General features: G+C 31.7%; 3 protein-coding genes across 6 annotated transcripts in view; 1 reads left to right on the top strand and 2 right to left on the bottom strand.

Annotated features, from left to right (window-relative positions):
* LOC105112054 (zinc finger protein ZPR1-like) overlaps window positions 1–21,090 on the top strand; it is a 24,765-nt gene extending 3,675 nt beyond the window's left edge. The window contains exons 9-17 of one of the 2 annotated variants that reach the window (XM_011007617.1): window positions 243–510; window positions 610–676; window positions 1,507–1,577; window positions 1,658–1,747; window positions 2,678–2,786; window positions 3,951–4,042; window positions 4,296–4,401; window positions 4,878–5,024; window positions 21,059–21,090. In XM_011007617.1, coding sequence (XP_011005919.1) covers window positions 243–510; window positions 610–676; window positions 1,507–1,577; window positions 1,658–1,747; window positions 2,678–2,786; window positions 3,951–4,042; window positions 4,296–4,401; window positions 4,878–5,002 — 928 coding nt within the window. In that variant the 3' untranslated portion in view covers window positions 5,003–5,024; window positions 21,059–21,090. Of the gene's footprint in view, window positions 1–242; window positions 511–609; window positions 677–1,506; window positions 1,578–1,657; window positions 1,748–2,677; window positions 2,787–3,950; window positions 4,043–4,295; window positions 4,402–4,877; window positions 5,196–21,058 lie in introns of those variants that run through there. The other variant, XM_011007616.1, reaches the window with a different exon arrangement.
* LOC105112053 (transmembrane 9 superfamily member 4-like) lies at window positions 7,258–11,874 on the bottom strand. Of its 2 annotated transcripts, none has more exons than XM_011007614.1 (8): window positions 11,599–11,874; window positions 10,751–10,791; window positions 10,089–10,674; window positions 9,853–9,990; window positions 9,584–9,740; window positions 8,306–8,790; window positions 7,664–7,910; window positions 7,258–7,558 (listed from the first exon to the last, which is right to left on the bottom strand). In XM_011007614.1, exons 1-7 carry the CDS (start codon window positions 11,748–11,750, stop codon window positions 7,691–7,693), a joined length of 1,779 nt encoding a protein of 592 aa, XP_011005916.1. In that variant the 5' UTR covers window positions 11,751–11,874; the 3' UTR covers window positions 7,258–7,558; window positions 7,664–7,690. The 2 variants fall into 2 exon arrangements, with proteins under 2 accessions (XP_011005916.1, XP_011005915.1); XM_011007613.1 differs by having other exon boundaries at window positions 7,660–7,910.
* Window positions 14,501–19,160, bottom strand: LOC105112052 (transmembrane 9 superfamily member 4-like). Of its 2 annotated transcripts, XM_011007612.1 has the most exons (8): window positions 18,913–19,160; window positions 17,953–17,993; window positions 17,291–17,876; window positions 17,055–17,192; window positions 16,786–16,942; window positions 15,579–16,063; window positions 14,935–15,184; window positions 14,501–14,804 (listed from the first exon to the last, which is right to left on the bottom strand). In XM_011007612.1, exons 1-7 carry the CDS (start codon window positions 19,062–19,064, stop codon window positions 14,965–14,967), a joined length of 1,779 nt encoding a protein of 592 aa, XP_011005914.1. In that variant the 5' UTR covers window positions 19,065–19,160; the 3' UTR covers window positions 14,501–14,804; window positions 14,935–14,964. The 2 variants fall into 2 exon arrangements, with proteins under 2 accessions (XP_011005914.1, XP_011005913.1); XM_011007611.1 differs by lacking the exon at window positions 14,501–14,804 and having other exon boundaries at window positions 14,872–15,184.
* Window positions 21,091–22,989: the final 1,899 nt, after the last annotated feature.

Raw genomic sequence — 22,989 nt, forward strand, 5'->3', positions numbered from 1 at the left:
CCCCCCCCCCCCCACACACACACTCTCTCTCTCATGCACGCGCACAGACCCCTTACTTTTAAAGTTTTGACAATCTAGAGGTTGATATTTTATTGTGATTTCTCACGGATGATTAAAATCATTTTGCTTTGGCTGGCATAGGCTGGGATCTTGTTTTTATATCATGTATTATGGCATATTGAACAAACCTTTGGGTGATTCTATTACATTTAAATTAGAATATAACAATATTTGATAAACAGGTTTGCTCCATCCCCTGATCCATCATTGAATATAAAGTTTTATGAGCGAACACCAGAGCAGCAAGTAGCACTGGGCTATCAAGTTGGCCAATCACAAATGGGAGTACCTGGTGATGGACCATCATCAGAAGTGGCCAGCAATGTTTCTGATCAGATGGGAAGAGAACCTCATGGATCAGTTGGAGCTGCAGCTGGTCATCGGGCCATTGCTCAAAGTAATAGTGCAGAAATTGCCGAAGCCATATTTCGGTACTCTGCACCGGAAGAGGTAAATGTGATTGTCAATTGCAATCATTAAATATCTTATACGATGAAGGAAATTGTCTCTTATATATCATATTCTTTGACACATCCTTCCTTCTGTCAGGTGATGACTTTCCCATCAACCTGTGGATCTTGTGCCAGCAGTTGTGAGACTCGAATGTTTGTCACCAGTATCCTTGACCGTTGTTCCATTTCTTGTTGTTGATGATTTAGTTCCTTTTATCAATCAACTTGTCTTCTTTGCTGGAAATGTCATAAGTTTCTAGTTTGAGTTCAGAATATTATAAGACTGTTTAAAGGGCCTGCCAAAAGTTTATTGGAAATTTGTTTATGGAGAAGCATGAAAAGAATAATTTAAAGGCCAAGTAGTTTGGCACTGGGTTCACTTAAAGTTAAGGCGTTGTTGTTCAGCTGGTGGGGAAGGTAATCTGATCTCATTATCTAAACCTGATGCTTGAATTCATTATGATATCCATCCTTTTTTCAGGCATTGTCCACCATTTAGTATGTAGGGGTGCTGCTACAATATTATTTTCTGGGCAGACACTTATCAGTAGCTAATTGTTTCTTGCTTGAAATGTTCACTTTTTGCTATTTGCTGATAGATTTACACTTGTTGAGCTTATTGACAAGAGTTGTCTAAGAGAGCATTGAATGATTATGATGGACTGTGTTTCCAAACTGTATCTAATGGAATTTTCTGTGTGAGAGTAGCAGTCTCAGGGAATTGTTTCATTGGTACCTTTCTGCAACTTCCCCTGTCACTGACTTATTTTTCCTTCAACATTCTCAATTGCTAAAATAAACTGTCAAGGATTGCATTTTTGTGAAATTTGACCATTTTAGTTGCTGTATAGAACTCATCTAACAAAATCCAGTAGAATGCTTCCTTTATAAGGATGAACTCGTCGAAAGCATTATGATATGAATTTTGATCCTGAAATTTTAGAGCATATTGCTGGTATAGTGGATGAAGATTGTGGGTCTTAACTTCAAGCAGATATTCCATACTTCCAAGAAGTAATTGTCATGGCATCTACTTGTGATTCCTGTGGTTACCGAAATTCTGAGGTTTGTGCTTTTGTGGTATCATGTTCTTACTTTCTACTCTCTTTTCCATGGAATGATTTTAATAATTATTTACCATGCAGTTGAAGCCTGGCGGTCGAATTCCTGAAAAAGGAAAGACAATCACTTTGTCTGTGAAGAATGCAAGTGACCTAAGCCGTGATGTGATAAAGGTTTGCTCGTCTTTTATATAATCTTTTTTTTTATGTGATACAATAATTCCCTATTATGCTGGTTTTCTAGTCACAGAATCCTCTTTCAATTTTCCAAGTTTCCCTTGCCAACTCCACTATTTTGGATTGAGGCTTGGCTGAGTTGAGCTGCTATTGCGGAGTAAATTTTAATTCCAATTGTTTATAACTCTCCACTGAAAGGAGCATCTTGAAAGACAAGGAAGAGAGGTGCCAGTGAGGACCATGTGGAAGTGATTCTAGGAGACAAGAAGTTCTTGACCTGTGCCCACAATTTTGGGGTGCTAACATTGGGACCATTTGGGCAAATAGATGATAATCCTGTTATCAATTTTATGTTGCCTGCTGTTCCATTAGCTTTGTTCTTATGGGCAATAGAGGCCTGAAGAGGACATCATGAAACCAATCTAGAGTTTGGGGAGGGTTTTTCATCAAATCTCCTAGTCTGCGTATGGCATGCATGGCATAAAACATGTTCATGTAAAGGAATGAAACAAACATTTCGCTGTATAGTGTGATCAAAACAAACATTTTTCTGTGCTGTTGATCATTTTTTCTGTGTAGTTTCATTTCTAATTTTGCTTTCTTTTTGTGTTTTGCTGTGTGGCTCTGCATATGCTGACTTTCCATTGCTGGAGGAGTGTGCTGACTGTCCATTGTTGGAAGAGTGGATGTTACTACTGGTGTCGTCTAAATGGAATTGGATTAATATTTTTATTGTTTGACTTAGAACATTGAGGATACTGCAAGTGTGAAATATACTTAAATACACATTTAAATCAGTTACATGTATTGTCTACTGGTGATGGAGAAAGTGTAGTCACTGTTTCTTTCTGCCTTTACCCTTGCTCAATACTTAGTGTTCTGCAACATGTTACAAGCCACTCTCTAACTGTATTTTGGTTTTATCAGTCAGATACTGCAGGTGTGAAAGTCCCAGAGCTTGACTTGGAGCTGGCTAGTGGGACTTTGGGTGGCATTGTTACAACTGTTGAAGGTCTGGTCACAAAAATTAGTGAAAGTGAGTATTATTATTACATCTCGCACCTGTTTCAGTCATCCTATCATTTTATAAATGCTCTTGTATTTGTTTTTAATTTCTGTAGTAACTTTTTTTCCCCAAATATATTGCATCTGACCCAATATTTGTCACTGCTACCTTGGAATAGACCAAGTACCAGCCGAGTCCCCTCCTGGGACATGAATAATGATCCTGTTGTGTTCACATCTTATTGTAATTTTTTTGTTGGTCAGACAACAGACCACAACGACCAGTTTGCAACTATCTTTCCAAATTCTATACTATGAATATCATTTTTGTTCTTACAACATTTGCATATTATATTATTGCTTGGCATCTCCAGTTAACTAAATGCTGGTTATCACATTTAGGAAATTTTTACTTTTTTTCTTTCAACTGTGCAAATTACTTCAGCTGTGCCCTTAATTCCATAAAAAAGGTTTGAAAGTACTGAAACCCTAAGCTTCTTTTTGTGTGAGTCTTGCCTTTCCTTCATTTCCTTGAAGCGTCTTTCCCCTTATTTGTGCTCCATCTTTCTAACAACTTTTGTCAACTTTTGTCAACTTCAATTGTTTCCTTGTCCACAATAGTAATCTTTTCAACTAAAGAGTGACGTTTACTTTAGAAATGGTGAATATTCCTTTCTGTAGAACTGAATGATGTCGAGCCAAAGATAGTAATTTACCTTCTGTCATGATTTTCTTCTGAATATCCACTCTAGATCATGTTACCACTTAAGTGTGATTTCCTTCTGGACACTGAACACTGACTGAATTAGATCCCAGTTTCATGTTGATTTCCGTTCTTCTAGCCATTTTCCTTAGAACACAAACCCCGCCCAAGATTTTCCAAGCTTGCAAGCTGTAACTCTCTTTTTTGGACTGTGCATCTTTTTGGAACTCTTATAAGAACTCATGTATATGTGTGTTAAAATATAATCCTTGGGAGTTCTGTTATTATATGAAAATATTTTCAGGCATTGGTTGGGTGTGGTTTTTCTGTTTTTGTCCTGCTTTATTTATCACATCTTCATTGCAGTATAAGTTTAATTAGTGTCAACTTTTTCTGAAAAGAAAATGACATGTACTATACGATTTACTATATGGACTTCCATTTTCCAGCTTAAGTTTAGGAAATCATAATATGTATGCTTTACATGTGCAGGTATTGAGAGAATTCATGGATTTACTTTTGGAGATAGCCTTGATGAATCCAAAAAAAGCAAGTGGCAAGACTTTAAATTAAGGTTAAACAAGGTAAAATGTGGCATATGGTTATCGAAACTGCAATCCAAGTGTAAATTGTACAATCAGTCCAACATGTTTTGGATGATCCTCATTTATTCGAAAAATGCAAATTTCTAGGATCTAGGTTTGGATCATGGCACTGTGATCTTATAGTCCTGCAATTTCATTTTAATCAAGACTATGCCTTGGTAATTACTTGTTATATTTTGAGTTTTGACCTTCACCGGTATTATTAATGATTTTTTTTTCTTTTGTGTTTCAGCTTCTAAATGTGGAAGAACCGTGGACTTTGATTCTTGATGATGCATTGGCAAATTCTTTTATAGCCCCAGCTACTGACAATATCAAAGATGACCATCAGTTGTCATGTGAGTTCTTTTCCTTACTGTCTTGGCAGGTTCAATGTCTTGTACAAAATTTTGATGATAGGTCTATATGGATGCTTGCTTGCTTCAGAAATACATATATAGATTCCTAGAAATACGTTGGTAGTTTGAAATGAAAACATTACACGACAAACAATTGAAGAGAGCATTGAAGGAAAGTGTTTGAACTAGCATAATACTCTGGGAACTAAAAATTCATTGCATTTTTTATTTTTAAAAAAACCTTAGCTTTGAAAGGAATGTAATTTGCTTACAAGAAGCTTATTATGTTTCAAAAGTCATGCTCTGGATTTATTATTCAGATGTAAAACTCAGTGAATTTAGTACTTCAAAGATGGTGCATGTAATTTGTTTCACTCAGCAGTTTGATGTCTAAACTGATTGTTCATCAAGTCTTCCCGTGTCAAATCACTGCATTTTCCTCTTGATGACTTCATTGTGTATTTTGCTATTTTCAGATGAGGAATACGAGAGGTCCTGGGAACAGAATGAGGAGCTGGGATTGAACGATATTGACACTTCTTCAGCTGATGCTGCCTACGACTCAGCACAGACAACGATAAAAGAGAAAACAACAGGGTAAATTGTTATGTTCAATCGCCCTGGAGTAGGAGAGAGGCGATGCTGAGAAGAGTGTTTTTAGAGTCTGAAGTTGTGCAACAATGTGTTGGGACTGCTTGTGGTGTGTTCAATTCACAGTTTTCTGAAGGTCGGATACTGTATGACATGAACTGCCTGTCTGGTTCATTTAAATAAAGTGCTGTTTTTTGGTTAAATATGGTAAAGCAAATGCTTCTATAGAAAATGTACTAGATTTTTGCGGCCTAGCTGTGCATTGGATTAATTTTTTTTTTTTTTAACTGCATTGGATTTTATTTTTTTTAACATACAAAAGAAATATCCAGTGTAAAATATAAAAAAATATTTAAATTGTACAGGGATTTACTTGATTTATATTTGATTGACTGATAAATTTAATGATTATTTAAGCAATTAGTTTGACTTATAAAATTTTTAAAAAGTATCTTTTTAAAAATAAAATATTAAATTAATCTAGGTAACTTATTAAATTTATAACTTAAATTATGATTCTAAATATAATAAATTAAAATAAATTATAAAATTTAATTTTTAATTGTCTAGATGTTAAAAAATGAAATTATATATATATATATATATATAAAATTAACATGTAATTTGTTAAATTTGTGATTTAAATTATATGATCGGCATAATTTTATAGAAAATAAGCAAAAAAAAATTTCAAGTCAAACTAAGTTAATTTGTCAAAACTAATATGAGATTATAATAACTTTATAAAAGGTAAATCAAAACAAATTATGAAAATCAATTTTCAGTAAATCCATTAGTAAAGGATATAATTAAAAACAAAATAATCTAATAATGTGACAATAAAAATATTTTAATCTACTTAGGTTAGCCAGCAAAATACTTGACTTAAATCATAAGATTGAAATAACATCATAAGATCAAAATAACATCATAAAAAGAAAACAAACCAAAACAAATTATAAAAAAGATAAAACTAAAAAAATATCAAATAAAAAAAACACTTGAATCAACTAAGTTAATTTATCAAACTTGTGACTCGCAACTTGAGTTATATGACTAAAACATCATAGAAAAAATTTAAAATAAATGATGAAACTTAATTTCTAATTAATTGAATATTAAATAATAAAATTAAAAAAATAAAAATAAAAAACTTGAAAATAAATTATAAAATTTAATTTTTAATTGTTTAGATGTTGAAAAATGAAATTATATATATATATATATATAAAATCAACATGTAATTTGTTAAATTTATGATTTAAATTATAAGATCGGTATAATTTTATAGAAAATAAACAAAAAAAAATTTCAAGTCAAACTAAGTTAATTTATCAAAACTATAGCTTGAGTCATGAGATTGTAATAACTTTATAAAAGATAAATCGAAACAAATTATGAAAATTAATTTTCAGTAAATCCATTGGTAAATCCATTGGTAAAGGATATAATTAAAAACAAAATAATCTAATAATGTGACAATAAAAATATTTTAAGTTACTTAGGTTAACCAGCAAAATACTCAACTTAAATCATAAAATCGAAATAACATCATAAGATTAAAATAACATCATAAAAAGAAAGCAAACCAAAACAAATTATAAAAAAGATAAAACTAAAAAAATATCAAATAAAAAAAACACTTGAATCAACTAAGTTAATTTATCAAACTTGTGACTCGCAACTTGAGTTATATGACTAAAACATCATAGAAAAAATTTAAAATAAATGATGAAACTTAATTTCTAATTAATTGAATATTAAATAATAAAAATAAAAAAATAAAAATAAAAAACTTAAATTAGCAAAATTAACCTATCAAACTTACAATGTTGACCGAAGTTTATTATATAAAAAATGAATCATGATAAATTAAAAAAAATTAATTTTAAATAAATTATATATCAAATTATATATATATTAAAGAATAAAATTATATATATATAGATTAAATAAATAATAAATAAATAAAAATAAAAACCCCAATGGCAAGTAGATGATGCACAGTCAAAGCACAACCGCTTATATGTTATTTTGTTAATGCAATGTTCGACAGCTGGCAACCACCTTCTTGTTCTTTTTTCTTGGCGGCATCGAAGTCTTTCAAAGTGCTAGAGAACAAATTGTCGAAAGAGAATTTTCAAAGTGCTGCTCTCAGCTACAATGTCGTGTTCAAAAAATATTTTTTATAATTTTAAATTATTTTAATGTATTAATGAAAACAATAAATTTTCAAAAATTATAAAATATTATTTTAATATATTCTAAAAAAACAGGTGTTGTGTAGCTATCATTATCTTGAATCATTTGGAACACACGCACTTAACAGCAATACAACACTGAAAAATGGTTCCGTTAAATAACGGTTAACCTTACAAGACACTCAAAACAGACGGCTTGTGCTCACATTCAAGCACTGCATGATATAGAGTCCTACATATTCTACTATAAAAGATAATATAACAAAAAGTCCTACATGTAATGTGCAATCATTCTCCAAGGCAGTGGGGCATAAAGCCCTTGGAATCCCAGAGCATGTATTCCAAGCCACCTGCTGCATCTCCTCCTGTAGCATAAGAGATTCTATAAGACAACATTACATTCATGTATACAAAGGTGCAGAGTTCTCTACAATGAAGCCAGTTAAGAGAATGGAAAGGGGCCTACTCATTGAACATGATGAAGACCACATGACTTGCTATTCACACTTGATTGAACGGTAAATGTGGCGGACAAAAAATAAGGAAGCACGGAAACCAATGGAGCCAAGCATGAGGAAGAAACCATAACAAACGCAGGCCATGTAGCCAAAGAAAAATGAGGTTTGCCTGAAGCCGGACATATCCGATCTTGCAAAGTAGTAATACAAGCAATAGCCATAAATGAACAATCCAGTTGATCCACCACAGAGGAAAGACCTGACAAAAACCAAATACATGATAGTGAGTGTGTAGAAAGACGGATCAGGCAATCAGATATCCTTCTAAAACAAGACAATTTGCAGAAAACGTGAGGCAAATTCATGCAATGGGTGATGACAAGCATGCTAGGGGACCATCATGTCTGGAAAGTTCGTAACACGACACACATGATGCCAGATTTACATTACGACTTGGATAGTTCGAGCAATTTAGATAACATCCAACAGTGAGAAAGCATAGAATAAGTAACAAAATCTGCTAAAATATCACTACAAGTTAGAAAAGAAAAACAAAGATCAATAATTTAGCAGGCAATGATGTAAAATTGAACCAATAACCTTAGAGACATTGATATTTTACAAGTGAACATTACATTGATCAGTAAAACATACCTCCACCACCACTCATGGTCTTCAGCAGCAAGTTGGAAATATGTCAATGCCACTGTTATAAAAGCAGTGACAATCAAAAGAATGATGAAGACAATGAACAAGATGCTGTATATGGTGTAGATCCTGTGACCCCAAACACTGGCAAATATGTAGTAAAGTTCGATATAGATTGCACTGAAAGGTAAGAACCCAGCCATGGCCATCTGAGGAAGTGTTTTCCGGTACCAAGGCAACAAAGGAATCTCTCTGGGATATTTAGTGGTGCGGCAAGGAGCCTGAAACTCAGCCTTGCTATTCTTCCCAGCAATCCCACCAAGTACCAGCAATGGTGTTGTTACCAAAGCCCAAATAAGAAATATCACCACTATGGTTCCAAAAGGCAATGCTGCAGTGGCACTATATGTGATTGCAACAGTATTAAGAAAGCTGAATGTAATGAGCAGAGGTCCGCAAAACAGACCTCCAGTTAACAACAAGTTCCTGACCTGCCCCACCAAAATTTCAGAACTGTTTAGCCTAGCATGTCTCAAAAGTTGAATGGTAGTTTCTAGAGTCAGAAGTTTTGCGATAAAAGAGGATATAGGATCACAAAAAATTAAAATGATGCCACTGCAAAATGCTTACATCATTATAATAATAACCAATGAACATCAATATCATAGTTCTAATGAATGCTGGCCATGCTAATTTTCACTAAGCCACAACCAGCATGAAATAGTCAATTGCACTCGTATCAAAGTCTACATAGTTTCATTTCATGTAAACTTATATTCAACTGTAATCTTGAATGTTGAAATCTAACTTATTGTCTCCTTAAGATCACCTTTTCAAATGTACTGCAAGCCTTCAGGCAGCAGTACAACATCAATTTTCAAGTAAACTGTTTCCATGCACTTCTTTCAAAAAGCTTACCTTTCACATCCCAATTGGTTCAGTTATTAAGTGAGAAGAACAATTCAGTTATCAAATGAAAAACAAATTCACAGAGTAGGTGGTTTTGACCCCCTTGTCCATGCTTAAGCCAATTTCCGCTAAGCATTTATAAAAAAATCAACCACATTCTGAAAAACCATTTTCCATGCTTAAGCTAATTTCCATGAAGCATTTCTCTCAAAACCAAACACATTCCAAATGAACATTGAGAATTCCAATATGCATGTTACTGAATTTGAATCCGAATACCCTGGGAGACACAGTAATAACAAGTTTCAAGGGCATGCCCAGCAACGACAATGATGCGTGCAGAAGGCAATGAGAAAGGAATTCATGATCACTTACCCAGTTTGTTCCTTCCAGTTGGCAAAAGAAAGAGGATGCAGTGTAGCCTGCGATTCCAGCTGTGAGGGCATATATGACAACCAGGGCGGTGAAAAGAGCTCCGCGATTATAAGGATAAAATACGCCAACTAGAGCGAGTAAGAAAATGAAAATCGTGCTGGCAAAGTATGTATATATACAAAGTTAGCAGGTTGCTCAGCAACATACAATAATTTAAAAAAAGGTTTGAGACAGAAACCCCATACGCACAGCCTTGAAGTTAGACTTACAGAGTAAACAGCGGGGTGCCAGAGCCAACTGCTGCTGCAAGTACAGACTTATACTTTGGATATCTAAATACATCGCCATGGATGTACTTCCACCCGGTCTCTTCTTGGTCTTCAGCCGATTCCTCATCATGAGCATACCTATTGTAAATGGGAGCATCACCAAATAAATAAACCAGAAAGCCTAAACAATGTTATTAGACATGTTCTCGCAACATAAATTATTAACATGTTCTTACTTGACAAAATCATTCTTCAGGACTCGCATGAGAATTGTTGCAAGAAAACCAGTCAAGAGGAGAACAGTCACACATGAGTTAATAATTGAGAACCAATGAATTTCCAAGTGATGAGGCAGAGAAGAAGATTGTGAATATTTCTCCATCCTTTTCTCAAACGGAATTTCTGTTTCCTTCCATTTAACTGAATACATGAACTCCACATTAACTTCCTTATTTTCAGTCAGCTCTACAACATTTTTCTGATCAGATAGTGCAGTTATCTCAATGACACGATCCTTGTTGTAAAAGATGGTGAAGTGAAGATGCTTAAAGAGGTAATATTTGTATTCGCTAGGGTCATTCTTGCCTTCCTTTTCAACTTTCCCTATGAAACCCCAAATGGGCAAGTCATCGTAGTACATTTGGAAGTAGTAGTCTTTGGAAACTGCTTCTCGGAACTGAGCAACTTGCTCCTTTGTCAGCTTGTTTTTGCAAGCAATTTCAGAGTCTTTGTCATTTAAAAAGTCAAGTTTGTATGGGGCAGTCACTAAACGATCCCCGTTCAACAGTTCACCAAGGGCTTCCTTCTTGTCCTTTGTAGGACCTGTAATAAATAACATCAGCAAACTTCCACAGTAAACCATAGCATTAAAGTAGGAATAATATAAATTAACGCAAACCTGATGAACAGAAAGGAAGATCGAAGTAACGGTATGTTTCACTGACAGAAAGAATAAGAAAGAAACAATATCAGACAATTATGACTAAAAAATACTTAAAAAAGTTCATAGTACAACGGTTAAAATCTCAGTATAAAAAACCAAAAAATTGGGATGATATGAGTACTTATAAGTTTCCTATCTAATTCAGACCACCCAACTCACCACCAGCCATGCCTTCTAAATCAAAGCAAATACACATGTAATCTAGAGTGGACTAAGAAAATATAGTTAAATTTTCCAGCATAATTTTGGGTAAGGAAAAGAGTTCTTTCGATTGCTTATAGGATCTAAAACTGAGATCTAATTTTCAGCATTAACAAAGAAATAAGCCCCTAAATAAAATTTTCCACCTCACGAGAAAAAAACAGAAATACAAATCACCTCCTACATCTCTAGACATTATTCTGTTCTTTTACAAACAACCTTTCCTAGCTTGCAGATTTCTCTATCCAAAAACTTGCATTCCCGAATCCCACTAAACTATCTCCCCAACACAAAATTAACCAGCTCCTTGCCATTAAGCTGTGTTAAATTTGCAACTTAATTAGTACCCAACCGACATCAACAAATTCATGTTCAAGTCCAAGTTCCAATCTTTGATCTTCTTCTTTGGAAAAACAAGATCCACTTTACCATAAGCTCAGATCCACAACAATTAAAGAAACCAATCCTAAATTTCATTTCTAAACCAAATCCCACAATCCCCACCATTCCAAATCATCAAAAAAGTCACAAACTTGAAGACAACCCACACAACCGACATCCTTCAGCTAATCAAAACTGCAAAAGACAGAGAATTGGATTACCTGGGATTGTGAAAAGGTCCAACTTTGTTAACATAAAGAGGGACACCATCACCTACTTTGTAACGATGATTAGATGCATCTGATCTCACATGGGTCACATTGCATAGGATCAAAATAGAGACTACCAAACAAGGCACCAGTTTCACCTCCATTTTCGCTCTCTGTAACTCATAAACAGAGCAGAGAGAGAGGGAGGGGGGGAGTTATAAAGATGGATGCTTTTCAGGCTGTGGCTCGAAGCAGACTCCAAGACGCTAAAACGGTTAACCTTCGTGTCAAAAAGAGGCCTTTCTTTAATCAACAATAACAAGGCGAGTAATTGACTTCTCATTAAGGTTATTTTTTAAATTTAAATTTTGGTTTTAATGATTTTTCTATTCTTCAAAATTCTCAAACTTGAATTTTTAAGTCTATTTTTTTTTCAAAATAATTAAGAATTGGGCATCGCAAAAATATCATATTTTTTACTTTAATGTTCATCTCTTTTAACTTATTTGGAAATTAAACTTGGTATTTTTGCATTTATTTATTTTGACACCACTTACAAATTTATAATTCTATTCTTCGTTCGATACAAAATAATTGTATTAAAAGACACCCTTAACATGTAGTTCTTGTTTTTGTTTTTCAATTCTCTAGTTTTGAAATGATTGTTAGTTAAGTTAGGTTACAAATCAACTTATATAATTATCTAATTTAATTAAATAAATATTAAAAATAGTTTAAATTAAAAATTAACCCAATTTAAACTTTAAATTACAAATTTACTGAGTGAACTTATTAAATCCAATTAATATCAAAACTAGTTTAAACTAAAACTCAATTTGAATTAGGTTTCAAAATATAAATCTAATAAATCATCTCACTATAATGAATTAATATTAAAATCATTTTATATTAAAAAATAATTTGGATCTCGCTTTAAATTATAAATTTATTGAATTAATATAAAAATTTATTCAAAATAAAATCTAACTGGAGTTATGTTTCGAGTTATAGATTTATTAATTAACTTGTCAAATTAAATTTAATGGTAATTGCATTAATATTAATTATTATTATTAAGAAGAAAAAGAAGCTTGATTTCATTTGGCATAGATCCCAACACAAGCATAAACTATTAGAAGAGTAGGAATCAAGGAACCCTCCAAATTATGAAGGTGGGGGATGCTTAAATGCCAAGGATTATAGCTTGACACTCATGAAACCCTGGGTATCACAATTGGCATGCCATCATCTACTTTGTAGTTAATTCTGAGGTTTCTGCTGTCTTTTTTTTTTTTTTCTTGTGGTAAATTGCTTTTACTTTGATCCAACTCTCTTTCCCACTTCGCGGTTGTAATGGTTATTTTACCATGCAGTTGAAGAAGCATAGAGGTCAGGTCAAATCCCTGAAAAGGGAAGGAAAACCACTTTGTGTGTTAAGAACGCTAATGACCTAATTACCCGTTATGTTATGTGATGAAGAGGGTGATGATATGCGAAGAACAGAGTGTTTCTGAGTGAGTTTTAATATGTTTTTTATTAAGAATTTTAAAAAATTCAAGTTCATAATTTTTTTTAATATTTTTTTATTGTTTTCATGTTCTAATATCACAAATTAAAAAAATATTTTTTAAATAAAAAATATTTAAAAACAACAACTATCATTCTCAAACATCCATAAAAACTTGACCTAATCTTTCCATATAAATTATAATCTTCTCTTCCTTTTGCTATGCAATCAATGTTTCATATTATAATGTAAAGTTATTTCAAATTATATCATTAGATTTAATTTAAATAAAATAAAATAAAATTTTAAAATTTAAATTCAACCTTGTAATGGACATTTCACTCAAAAAAAATATATTAATGGATGATTTTTATTGATATTGTTTTATTGTTTTAACATGCTAATTAAAAAAAATTTGATAAAAATATTATTTTAATATATTTTAATTTAAAAAATATATTACACCACATTACTAAACACAAAATAAACTATCATATCCACAATTCAAAGTAGCATAACTATTACATCGATTTTAGTATAACAAATTGACTTGATGATTCATCAAGTCAAAATCTATTTTAAATAGTTTTATCTTTAATTATTTTAAAAATTGACCAGGTTAAATTTAGATAATATTATAAGTTAAATTACAATTTAATGAGATTTAGATAAAATCTGGTCTGATTAATTTTAAGAATTTTTTTATCCAAAAAGAAATCATTACATGTTTTTTTTATTTGATTGACATCAATTGAGTTTTAAAAAAAATATATAAATTTAAAGTTTTTTTTTAATTAGATTAGGATTAATTTGTCCACTTACCACTTAACTCAAAAAACCTATATGCCGGATCTTGAACGGGGATCCCAAGATATCTCAGGTGGAGTCCATAGCAAGTCTTTGGCTGGCATTGTTATTGAACGGCGAAAATACTAGGTTAGGCTGTTAGGTTTAAATGCAACAGCAGAACCGATCAATTCAAAACGAATCCATCAAATTCAAATCCAGCGGTATTTTATTTGCATCTGTTCTTGGCCTGATTTGTTACTGCATACATTGAAATGGACAGGCTACCAACGCCATCCCCTCCTGGACCAGAATGTCGTCTGAGTCTGAGACATAAATGAAAGTACGCTGTTGTGTCCACATCTTATTGCAAATATTATGTTTATAGAACATGATTTTCTGTTAATGCAAGCACCATAGAAAACTCACCAAGGTTAACCAGTTCAGTTCCATAAAAATAGAAGAAATAATAAATAAATAACTTACAGCTTAGTTTGATCATCTCGTTTACGTTAAATCTAAAGATTGCAAAAACATAATTACTTGCATATTTTTTAAACATTACCGGTTAGGTTTCATCGCCATGCTCAAGTATTCTAGTTTAACCCCCGAAATAAATGAATGATGGGAAATATATCTTGCTGCTGTAATAAATTGTGCAAATAAGAATGTTCAAAGTGCTGCTACCAGGAACACAAATTCTAAGGCTTCATACAGTTCTAGAATACATTCAAAACGATGGCTTGTGCTCACATTTAAGCACCACAAATTCTTATAACAGCATTCTAAGGTCCTATATGTTCCTCTCCTATTAAAAAAGGTTATTACATAAGTCCCCCATTTGATGTGTGGTCATCCTTCAAGGTAGTGGGATAAAGGCTCCTGCAATCCCAGAAGACATTTTCCCAGCCAACTGTTGCTTCTCCTGTAACATAATGCGAAATGATAGAAGACGCGCTCTGTAACATAATGCGAAATGATAGAAGACTAGCTTCAATACAAATGAGCAGTGTTTCCTTCAATTAAGCCTGCTAAGAGAAAGTAAGGGATCCTACTCACTAAACACAATGAAACCATATGACTTCCTACTCGCACTTGATTGAGTGGTAAATATGGCGGACAAAGAACAAGGAAGCACGGAAACCAATGCTTCCAAGCATGAGGAAGAAACCATAACAAACGCATGCCATGTAGCCAAAGAAAAACGATGTTTGCATGAAGCCAGACATATCTGATCTTGCAAAGTAGTAATACAAACAATAGCCATAAATGAACAAGCCAGTTGATCCACCACAGAGGAAAGACCTACAAAACACCAAATATATAAAAGTGAGCGTCTAGAAAAATATATATCAGCTAATCACGTATCCTTTTAAAACATGACATTTTCCAGAAAACACAACTACAAGAAAAGGATAAAAGAAGCAAACTAGGAGAGGACTAAATCAATGCAAAAATTACAGTATGACTTGGATATTCCAGCAATTTAGATAAAGATCTTAAAGAGTCAGAAAACATTGAGAAAAAAAGGCAAAATTTTAACTCAAAGTTAGAAAAGAACAACATTAAAGAACTCTTTTTTTATTTTTTTCTGTGAGTGAACCTTGGATATTTTATTGTGCTTATAATAATGGAAAAGCAAATCAGTAGTAGTAACAGTTTATACCCGAACTTCATATGATCTAACAGTAAAACATACCTCCACCACCACTCATGGTCTTCAGCAGCAAGTTGGAAATATGTCAATGCCACTGTTATAAAAGCAGTGACAATCAAGAGAATGATGAAGACAATGAACAAGATGCTGTATATGGTGTAGATCCTGTGACCCCAAACACTGGCAAATATGTAGTAAAGTTCAATATAGATTGCACTGAAAGGTAAGAACCCAGCCATGGCCATCTGAGGAAGTGTTTTCCGGTACCAAGGCAACAAAGGAATCTCTCTGGGATATTTAGTGGTGCGGCAAGGAGCCTGAAACTCAGCCTTGCTATTCTTCCCAGCAATCCCGCCAAGTACCAGCAATGGTGTTGTTACCAAAGCCCAAATAAGAAATATCACCACTATGGTTCCAAAAGGCAATGCTGCAGTGGCACTATATGTGATTGCAACAGTATTAAGAAAGCTGAATGTAATGAGCAGAGGTCCACAAAACAGACCTCCAGTTAACAACAAGTTCCTGACCTGCCCCACCAAAATTTCAGAACTGTTTAGCCTAGCATGTCTCAAAAGTTGAATGGTAGTTTCTAGAGTAAAGCTAGAAATTCAGCAATGATACAGATTAGGATCACAAGGAATTCCATCAATGCCAAAGAGAAAAACTTAAATCATCATAATAATGAATAATTAATATCAATATCATAAGACCAACAAATGCAAACCACGCTAGTCTTCATAGAAACCACAACCAGCATGAAATAATCAATTGTATTTGTATCCATGTCTAGCATTACTCAGTTTCAATGCACCTAAAGTGATACATTTGAATGTGACTCTCTAAGTGTTGATCTTTAGTTTATTGACTTCTCAAAATCACTTTTTAAAAAATTTAGTGCAAGGCTTCAGGCAGCGTTAAGCCATCAACTTTCAAGTACACTCTTCTCTTTCTCTAGGACAGGTTTTCTTTTTTTTTTGCAGCATCAAATGGGTTCAGATATGATACGTAAGGTAAACAATTTACCCAGCAGAAGGTGTTTTTCAGCCACCTTACACATGCTTATACCAATTTTCACAAAACACTTGTCCCAAAACCAATCAGATCCTAAAAAAATCTGCAATTCCACTATGTATGCGCACTGAATCTGATAACATTAACCTTATAGAAATACACCAATAACAAGTGCTTTGGGCATGCCCAAGAATGATGTGAGCAAGAGGCAGTGAAAAAGGAACCCATGATCACTCACCCAGTTTGTTCCTTCCAGTTGGCAAAAGAAAGAGGCAGCAGTGTAGCCCGCAATCCCAGCTGTAAGGGCATATATGACAACCAATGCGGTGAAAAGAGCTCCACGATTATAAGGATAAAAGACACCAACTAGAGCAAGTAAGAAAATGAAAAATGTGCTGCAAAGTATGTATATATACAAAGTTAGCAGGTTGCTCAGCAACATACAATAATTACAAAAAAGATTTTGAGACAAAAATCCCACACGCACAGCCTTGAAGTTAGACTTACAGAGTAAACAGCTGGGTGCCAGATCCAACTGCTGCCGCAAGTAGAGACTTATACTTTGGATATCTAAATACATCACCATGGATGTACTTCCACCCGGTCTCTTCTTGTTCTTCAGCTGACTCCTCATCGTGAGCATACCTATTGTAAATGGGAGCATCACCAAATAAATAAACCAGAAAGCTTAAAAAATGTTAGAAGACATGTTCTAACAACATGAATCATTAACATGTTCTTACTTGACAAAATCATTCTTCAGGACTCGCATGAGAATTGTTGCAAGAAAACCAGTCAAGAGGAGAACAGTCACACATGAGTTAATAATTGAGAACCAATGAATTTCCAAGTGATGAGGCAGAGAAGAAGATTGTGAATATTTCTCCATCCTTTTCTCAAACGGAATTTCTGTTTCCTTCCATTTAACTGAATACATGAACTCCACATTAACTTCCTTATCTTCAGTCAGGTCCACAACACTTTTCGGATCGGATAGCGCAGTTATCTCAATGACACGATCCTTGTTGTAAAAGATGGTGAAGTGAAGATGCTTAAAGAGGTAATATTTGTATTCGCTAGGGTCATTCTTGCCTTCCTTTTCAACTTTCCCTATGAAACCCCAAATGGGCAAGTCATCGTAGTACATTTGGAAGTAGAAGTCCTTGGAAATTGCTTCTCGGAACTGAGCAACTTGCTCCTTTGTCAGCTTGTTTTTGCAAGCAATTTCAGAGTCTTTGTCATTTAAAAAGTCAAGTTTGTATGGGGCAGTGACCAAACGATCCCCATTCAACAGTTCACCAAGGGCTTCCTTCTTGTCCTTTGTAGGACCTGTAATAAATATCATCAGCAAACTTCCACAGTAAAACATGGCATTAAAGTAGGAATAATATAAATTGACACAAACCCGATGAACAGAAAGGCAGATCAAAATACCGGTATGTTTCACTGACAGAAAGAACAAGAAAAAAATAACATTAGATAATCATGACTGAAAAGAAAATCCTTGTGATGCATAATGGAACTGTTAAACTATCAATACAACAACGAAAGATTTAGAATGTCTCCAGTACTAAAGAAGTTTCCAATCTAATTCAAAATAATCCAATTTGCTACTAGCCAAGACTTCTAAACCCAAGAAAAATACACAAAACACACATGAAATTTCGAGTAGAAAAGAGAAAATATCAACATAATTCCAGCATAATTTTGCTTAAGAGTGATGGTTTTCTCATTGCTTAAAAGATTTGAGAATGTAGATCCAAGTTCAGCATCCACAAAATAATAAAAAACCTCTCAAATACCTAAACTTTTCTAGCTCATAAGAGCCACCAGAAAAAGAAACACCTCCTACATCTCTACACCCACTCTTATATTAACTACTGCTTCTTGCTTACAATTTTCTCTATTCAAATCGAACAATTTCATTTCCAAAATGCCACTAAACAAATTATCTCCTCAGCATACTATGGCCTACTTAATCAACTCCTAGTATAACATTAAGCTATATGATATTTCAACTTAATCAGTAACCAACCAATTTCTTTATCATGCTCAAGTTCCAATCTTTGATCTTCCTTTACAGGAAACCAAATCACGGATCCACTTCCTCACAGCTCAGGTCCACACAAATTAATGAAACCAGCACGAACAAGAACAAAAAAAACTAAACATGGTTTCTTCGAAATCAAACCCATTGATGCTAAAATAAAATTCTCCAAAACCCTACTCCACAATTTCAATTCTAACCCAAATCCCACAAACCCCATTTTCTCAAATCATCAAGAAGTCACAAACTTCAAGACATCCCACAAAACCAATGACCTTAAACTAATCTAGACTGCAAGAAGATTGAGAATTAGATTACCTGGGATTGTGAAAAGGTCCAACCTTGTTGACATAGAGAGGGACGTCCTCTCCTACTTTGTAACGATTATCAGATGCATCTGATCTAACAATGATCAGACTGCATAGGATCAAAATAGAGACTACCAAACAAGGAACTAGTTTCTTCTCCATTTTCTCACTGTATCTCACAGATGTATCGAGTGAGAGATCAGGCAGGGTTATAAATTTGGGAACTTCTTAGGGCTGTGCCTTCCAGTTTCCTTGTAACTGTGGTTAGAATTGTTTTTTAAATAATTTTTAATATTAAAATATACAATAATAATATTTTTTTATATTAATATATAAAAAATATTTAAAAATACTAAAAATATATTAATTTTAAAAAATTAAAAATAAATAATTTTTTTTTAAATATTGTTAAAATATAAAAACAAATAAAACTGCCGTGTTAAAACAACGGCTTCCTTTAATTAACAAAGGGAATGAGATTTTTTTTCTTTGTTAAAACAACGGCTTCCTTTAATTAACACAGGGAATGAGATTTTTTTTTCTTTATATATATATATTATTTTCCTGAACAAATTCTCATTCAGATAGTTTATGGAAATCTCTTTTTTAATAATTTAATAGTTTTTCTTTAAAAAAATATTTTTTAAATTTACGTACTAGTAAAACTAATTTTTTTATAGTGTAAAAAAATAATATTAAAGTGCTATAAATATATTTTTAAAAAATAAAAAAAATATCCACAACTCAGCATTATAGAGAAAAAGTTAAAACAAAAAATAATGATTGTGAATCTTTAAAAATCAAAATATAGAAAAAAAATTAAAAAAAATTATATATATTTTTTCCTCAACAAAGTTTCATTAGGTTGTTTACAAAAATCTCTTTTTTAATAATTTAATAGATTTTTTTTTCAAAAAAGATTTGTTTTTTAGATTTATATACTAAATAATGTCAAACTAATTTTTAATGGTGTTAAAAAATAATATTTATGCACTGTAAATATATTTTAAAAAACAAAAAAAAAATATAACTCAACATTATAGGAAAAAAATTAAAAATAAATAATGATCGGCAATCCTTAAAAATCAAAATATAAAGATATAAAATTAAAAAACAAATCTTAAAAAAACAAATTACATGTAAAATCTATATGCACTGAAAGCCGAATCATTAATCATCACATCAATATTAGATCACGATGAATGAAGAAAATCCTTAAAGTTTGGATAGGTTTTGAGTCCTTAAAAAAATAAAACAAGAAGAAGAAATTCCTAAAAGATGACCTGATCTTGTCTCATTCGAGTTTGGATAGGTCATTGATTAATTTACGCATGTTAAATTATGCAAAATAATTCAAAAGAAAATCTAATCTGTGAATGGCTCTAAATCGATAAATTATTGGATTGATTTGTTAGATCATGTTGGTTTTAATGATTTTGAGTTTTTGTTTATAGATATTGATCTTTTATTCTTTTTTATTTTCAAAGCATATCCAATTAAAAAAAAAGCTAAATTATCAATATAATAATAATTTAAATAACCCATATAATCAATGGATAAATTGCCATTCTAATAGTTAAGTAGTTTTTTTTTTTTTTTTTTGTAATGCTCATGTAGCTCTCCTACTAGAGACGCTATAAGGAAGCTACAATGATAGGGCTTCAAGAAAAAAATATTAATTTAGTAAATGCATCTCATTCGAATCTTGTTATTAATTTTTAGAGAGATGATTTATGTATAAACAAGCCTATGATGATTGAGTGAAAATAATGGAGTATCTATTCAATACAAGTGATTCCCACGTTCATACTTGGAAATTAACAACAAGCCATTTCCTTCTAACGTGAATCCAATCAACTATTATGAGTTTGAATCCATTCAATGTCCCTTTCCCCCCATTACATTTCTTTATTCTTCCCTTTTATTATAATAATTTTAGTCTTTTTAGTAACTAATGTTTCTAAAAAGGGTTTGAGATAAAATCATAAGGTGTATAAATTAATTAATTTTTTTTAAATTTATATTGAGAAAAAACATAATAATATTGCATTACTTAAATTTATATTCAGATCAAACATAAAGCATATGAATCGATGAATAAACAAATTAGATCTAAAAAAGTTAATAAAATTAGTTTGGGGTTTGGAATAGATCTCTCCCTCTCTCTTTCTCTCTCTCTTAACAAGGGTAGATCTCATTCTGGTTGTCAGTATATACATAAAATATTTGAAGAGTGAGAGTTAAGGGACAATGCTCTTAATTTTAAAGGTGTATGGATGCTTAGATGCAAAGGATTATGACTCCACAACTCCCCAATGAACATTATTATTATTATTATTATTATTATTATTATTAAGTGAAATAAAAGATTCATTAGCTGCAAGTTTGGTGGATTTTGATCCCTCACAGGGAGCAGACAACTACACAATATAATAAAATTTTACTTTGATTTTTCTATTCAGACGTGGGCTAGAGGACAGCTGCTAGATTTTTAATCTCCGGCTGATTGGATGCCATGAAGCCATGAATAAATCTATAAAATACTATTTTATAAGCCTTTGTTGCGTTGTGAGTAAGATTAAATTTTCTTGAAAGTAATGAAAAATATGTTTTTTATATATTTTATAAAAAATTACTTAATAATAATATTATTATTAAATTCCGTCTAATAGATTAATTTTGATACTTCATGACTCAAACCTTTGCTTATTTCAAATTTAAAATTAAATAATATAATAATTATTTCTACATGATTAGCCAACTTGACTTGTTAAAAGAAACCTAGATAATTATTAAAAAACATGAGGATAAAATAAGAAAAATTAATAAAATTAAAAGGAAAAATATCTTTTTATTAATAAAATTAAAAGGAAAAATATCTTTCTCAACTTCTTATCTAACTCGAATTTAAAATTAAATATGCAAGGTTTTTTTCATATGACCTGGTTGATTTAATTTAAATACAAATTAAATAATTGGTAAAAACAATTTAATGATAAAATTAATAAGAAAAAAAATGTAAAATTAGAAAAGAAAAAAAAATACTTCTAACTTGACTACTTGCTAATTTAAATTTAAAATTAAACATGTCTAACATGTTATTTTAGCTAGTTAAAAAAGTTTAAAGACATGATTAAAGAAAAAGGATGAAATTAAAAGAAAAAAAACAGTAAAATAATAAAAAAAACCTCCAAGTTTTTTAGTTTGCAGTATGATTCCTTCACCTTTTATATTCTAATACTTCTAATAATAACATAGTTAATTAACTAATTAAAAAAATACTTTGAAAGGCATGGTTTCCCACCCTATTATTCAACTAGAGATAAATTATTGTGGATTGTCCTGATAATTTATTTTTTTAATCCCTCTTCTTTTTTTATTTTAATTATATTTTTATAAATCCAAATTGATGGTTAATTAAAATATATTTATTAAAAAAAAAAGGAACAAGATTCAAAGATAGAAGGCTGAATTGAAAAACAAAGAAGTTTTTAAAGTTTAAAATTTTGCACCACAATACCGTCAATTTATTATTTGGTTATTTTCCTAAACTTTCTCTAACATTTAATATCATTCTAATATGGTCCAATTTGTTTGTTTGTTTTTTTTCAAAACAATCCCACTAATCATTATTTATTTTTATCAAAATAAAATTCTTATGATATCCTGTTTATCCATTCTTTATTATTTTATAAAAATTTCATGCGGCTTACAATTCTAAGCAAACAAAAAATTTCAAGAAATTAAGGTATATTATTTTGAGATAATTCATTCATATAACATCATATATCTATTATGAAATTTTATTTTATTTTTTATTTCTCTTTCTTGAGTTTTATGCTAAAACCAGGAAATATTTTTTAGAATAAAGAAAATAAAAAAGAAAATTATTATAGCTAATATTTTAAAATTAGCATACATATTTAAATCACTTAACTTTTACTTTATTTATCCACCCATTTAAATTGTTTAACGAATTACAATGAAATTTACAATTTGACCCGTAAAGATTTAATTTAAAAGAAATCAAATTAGAGACTAAATTGTATTCACTGTAACATACGATAATAGAAACTCTATTATTTTT

Source organism: Populus euphratica, unplaced genomic scaffold (assembly GCF_000495115.2).
Source record: "Populus euphratica unplaced genomic scaffold, PopEup_1.0 scaffold320.1, whole genome shotgun sequence".
NCBI classification, from domain to species: domain Eukaryota; kingdom Viridiplantae; phylum Streptophyta; class Magnoliopsida; order Malpighiales; family Salicaceae; genus Populus; species Populus euphratica.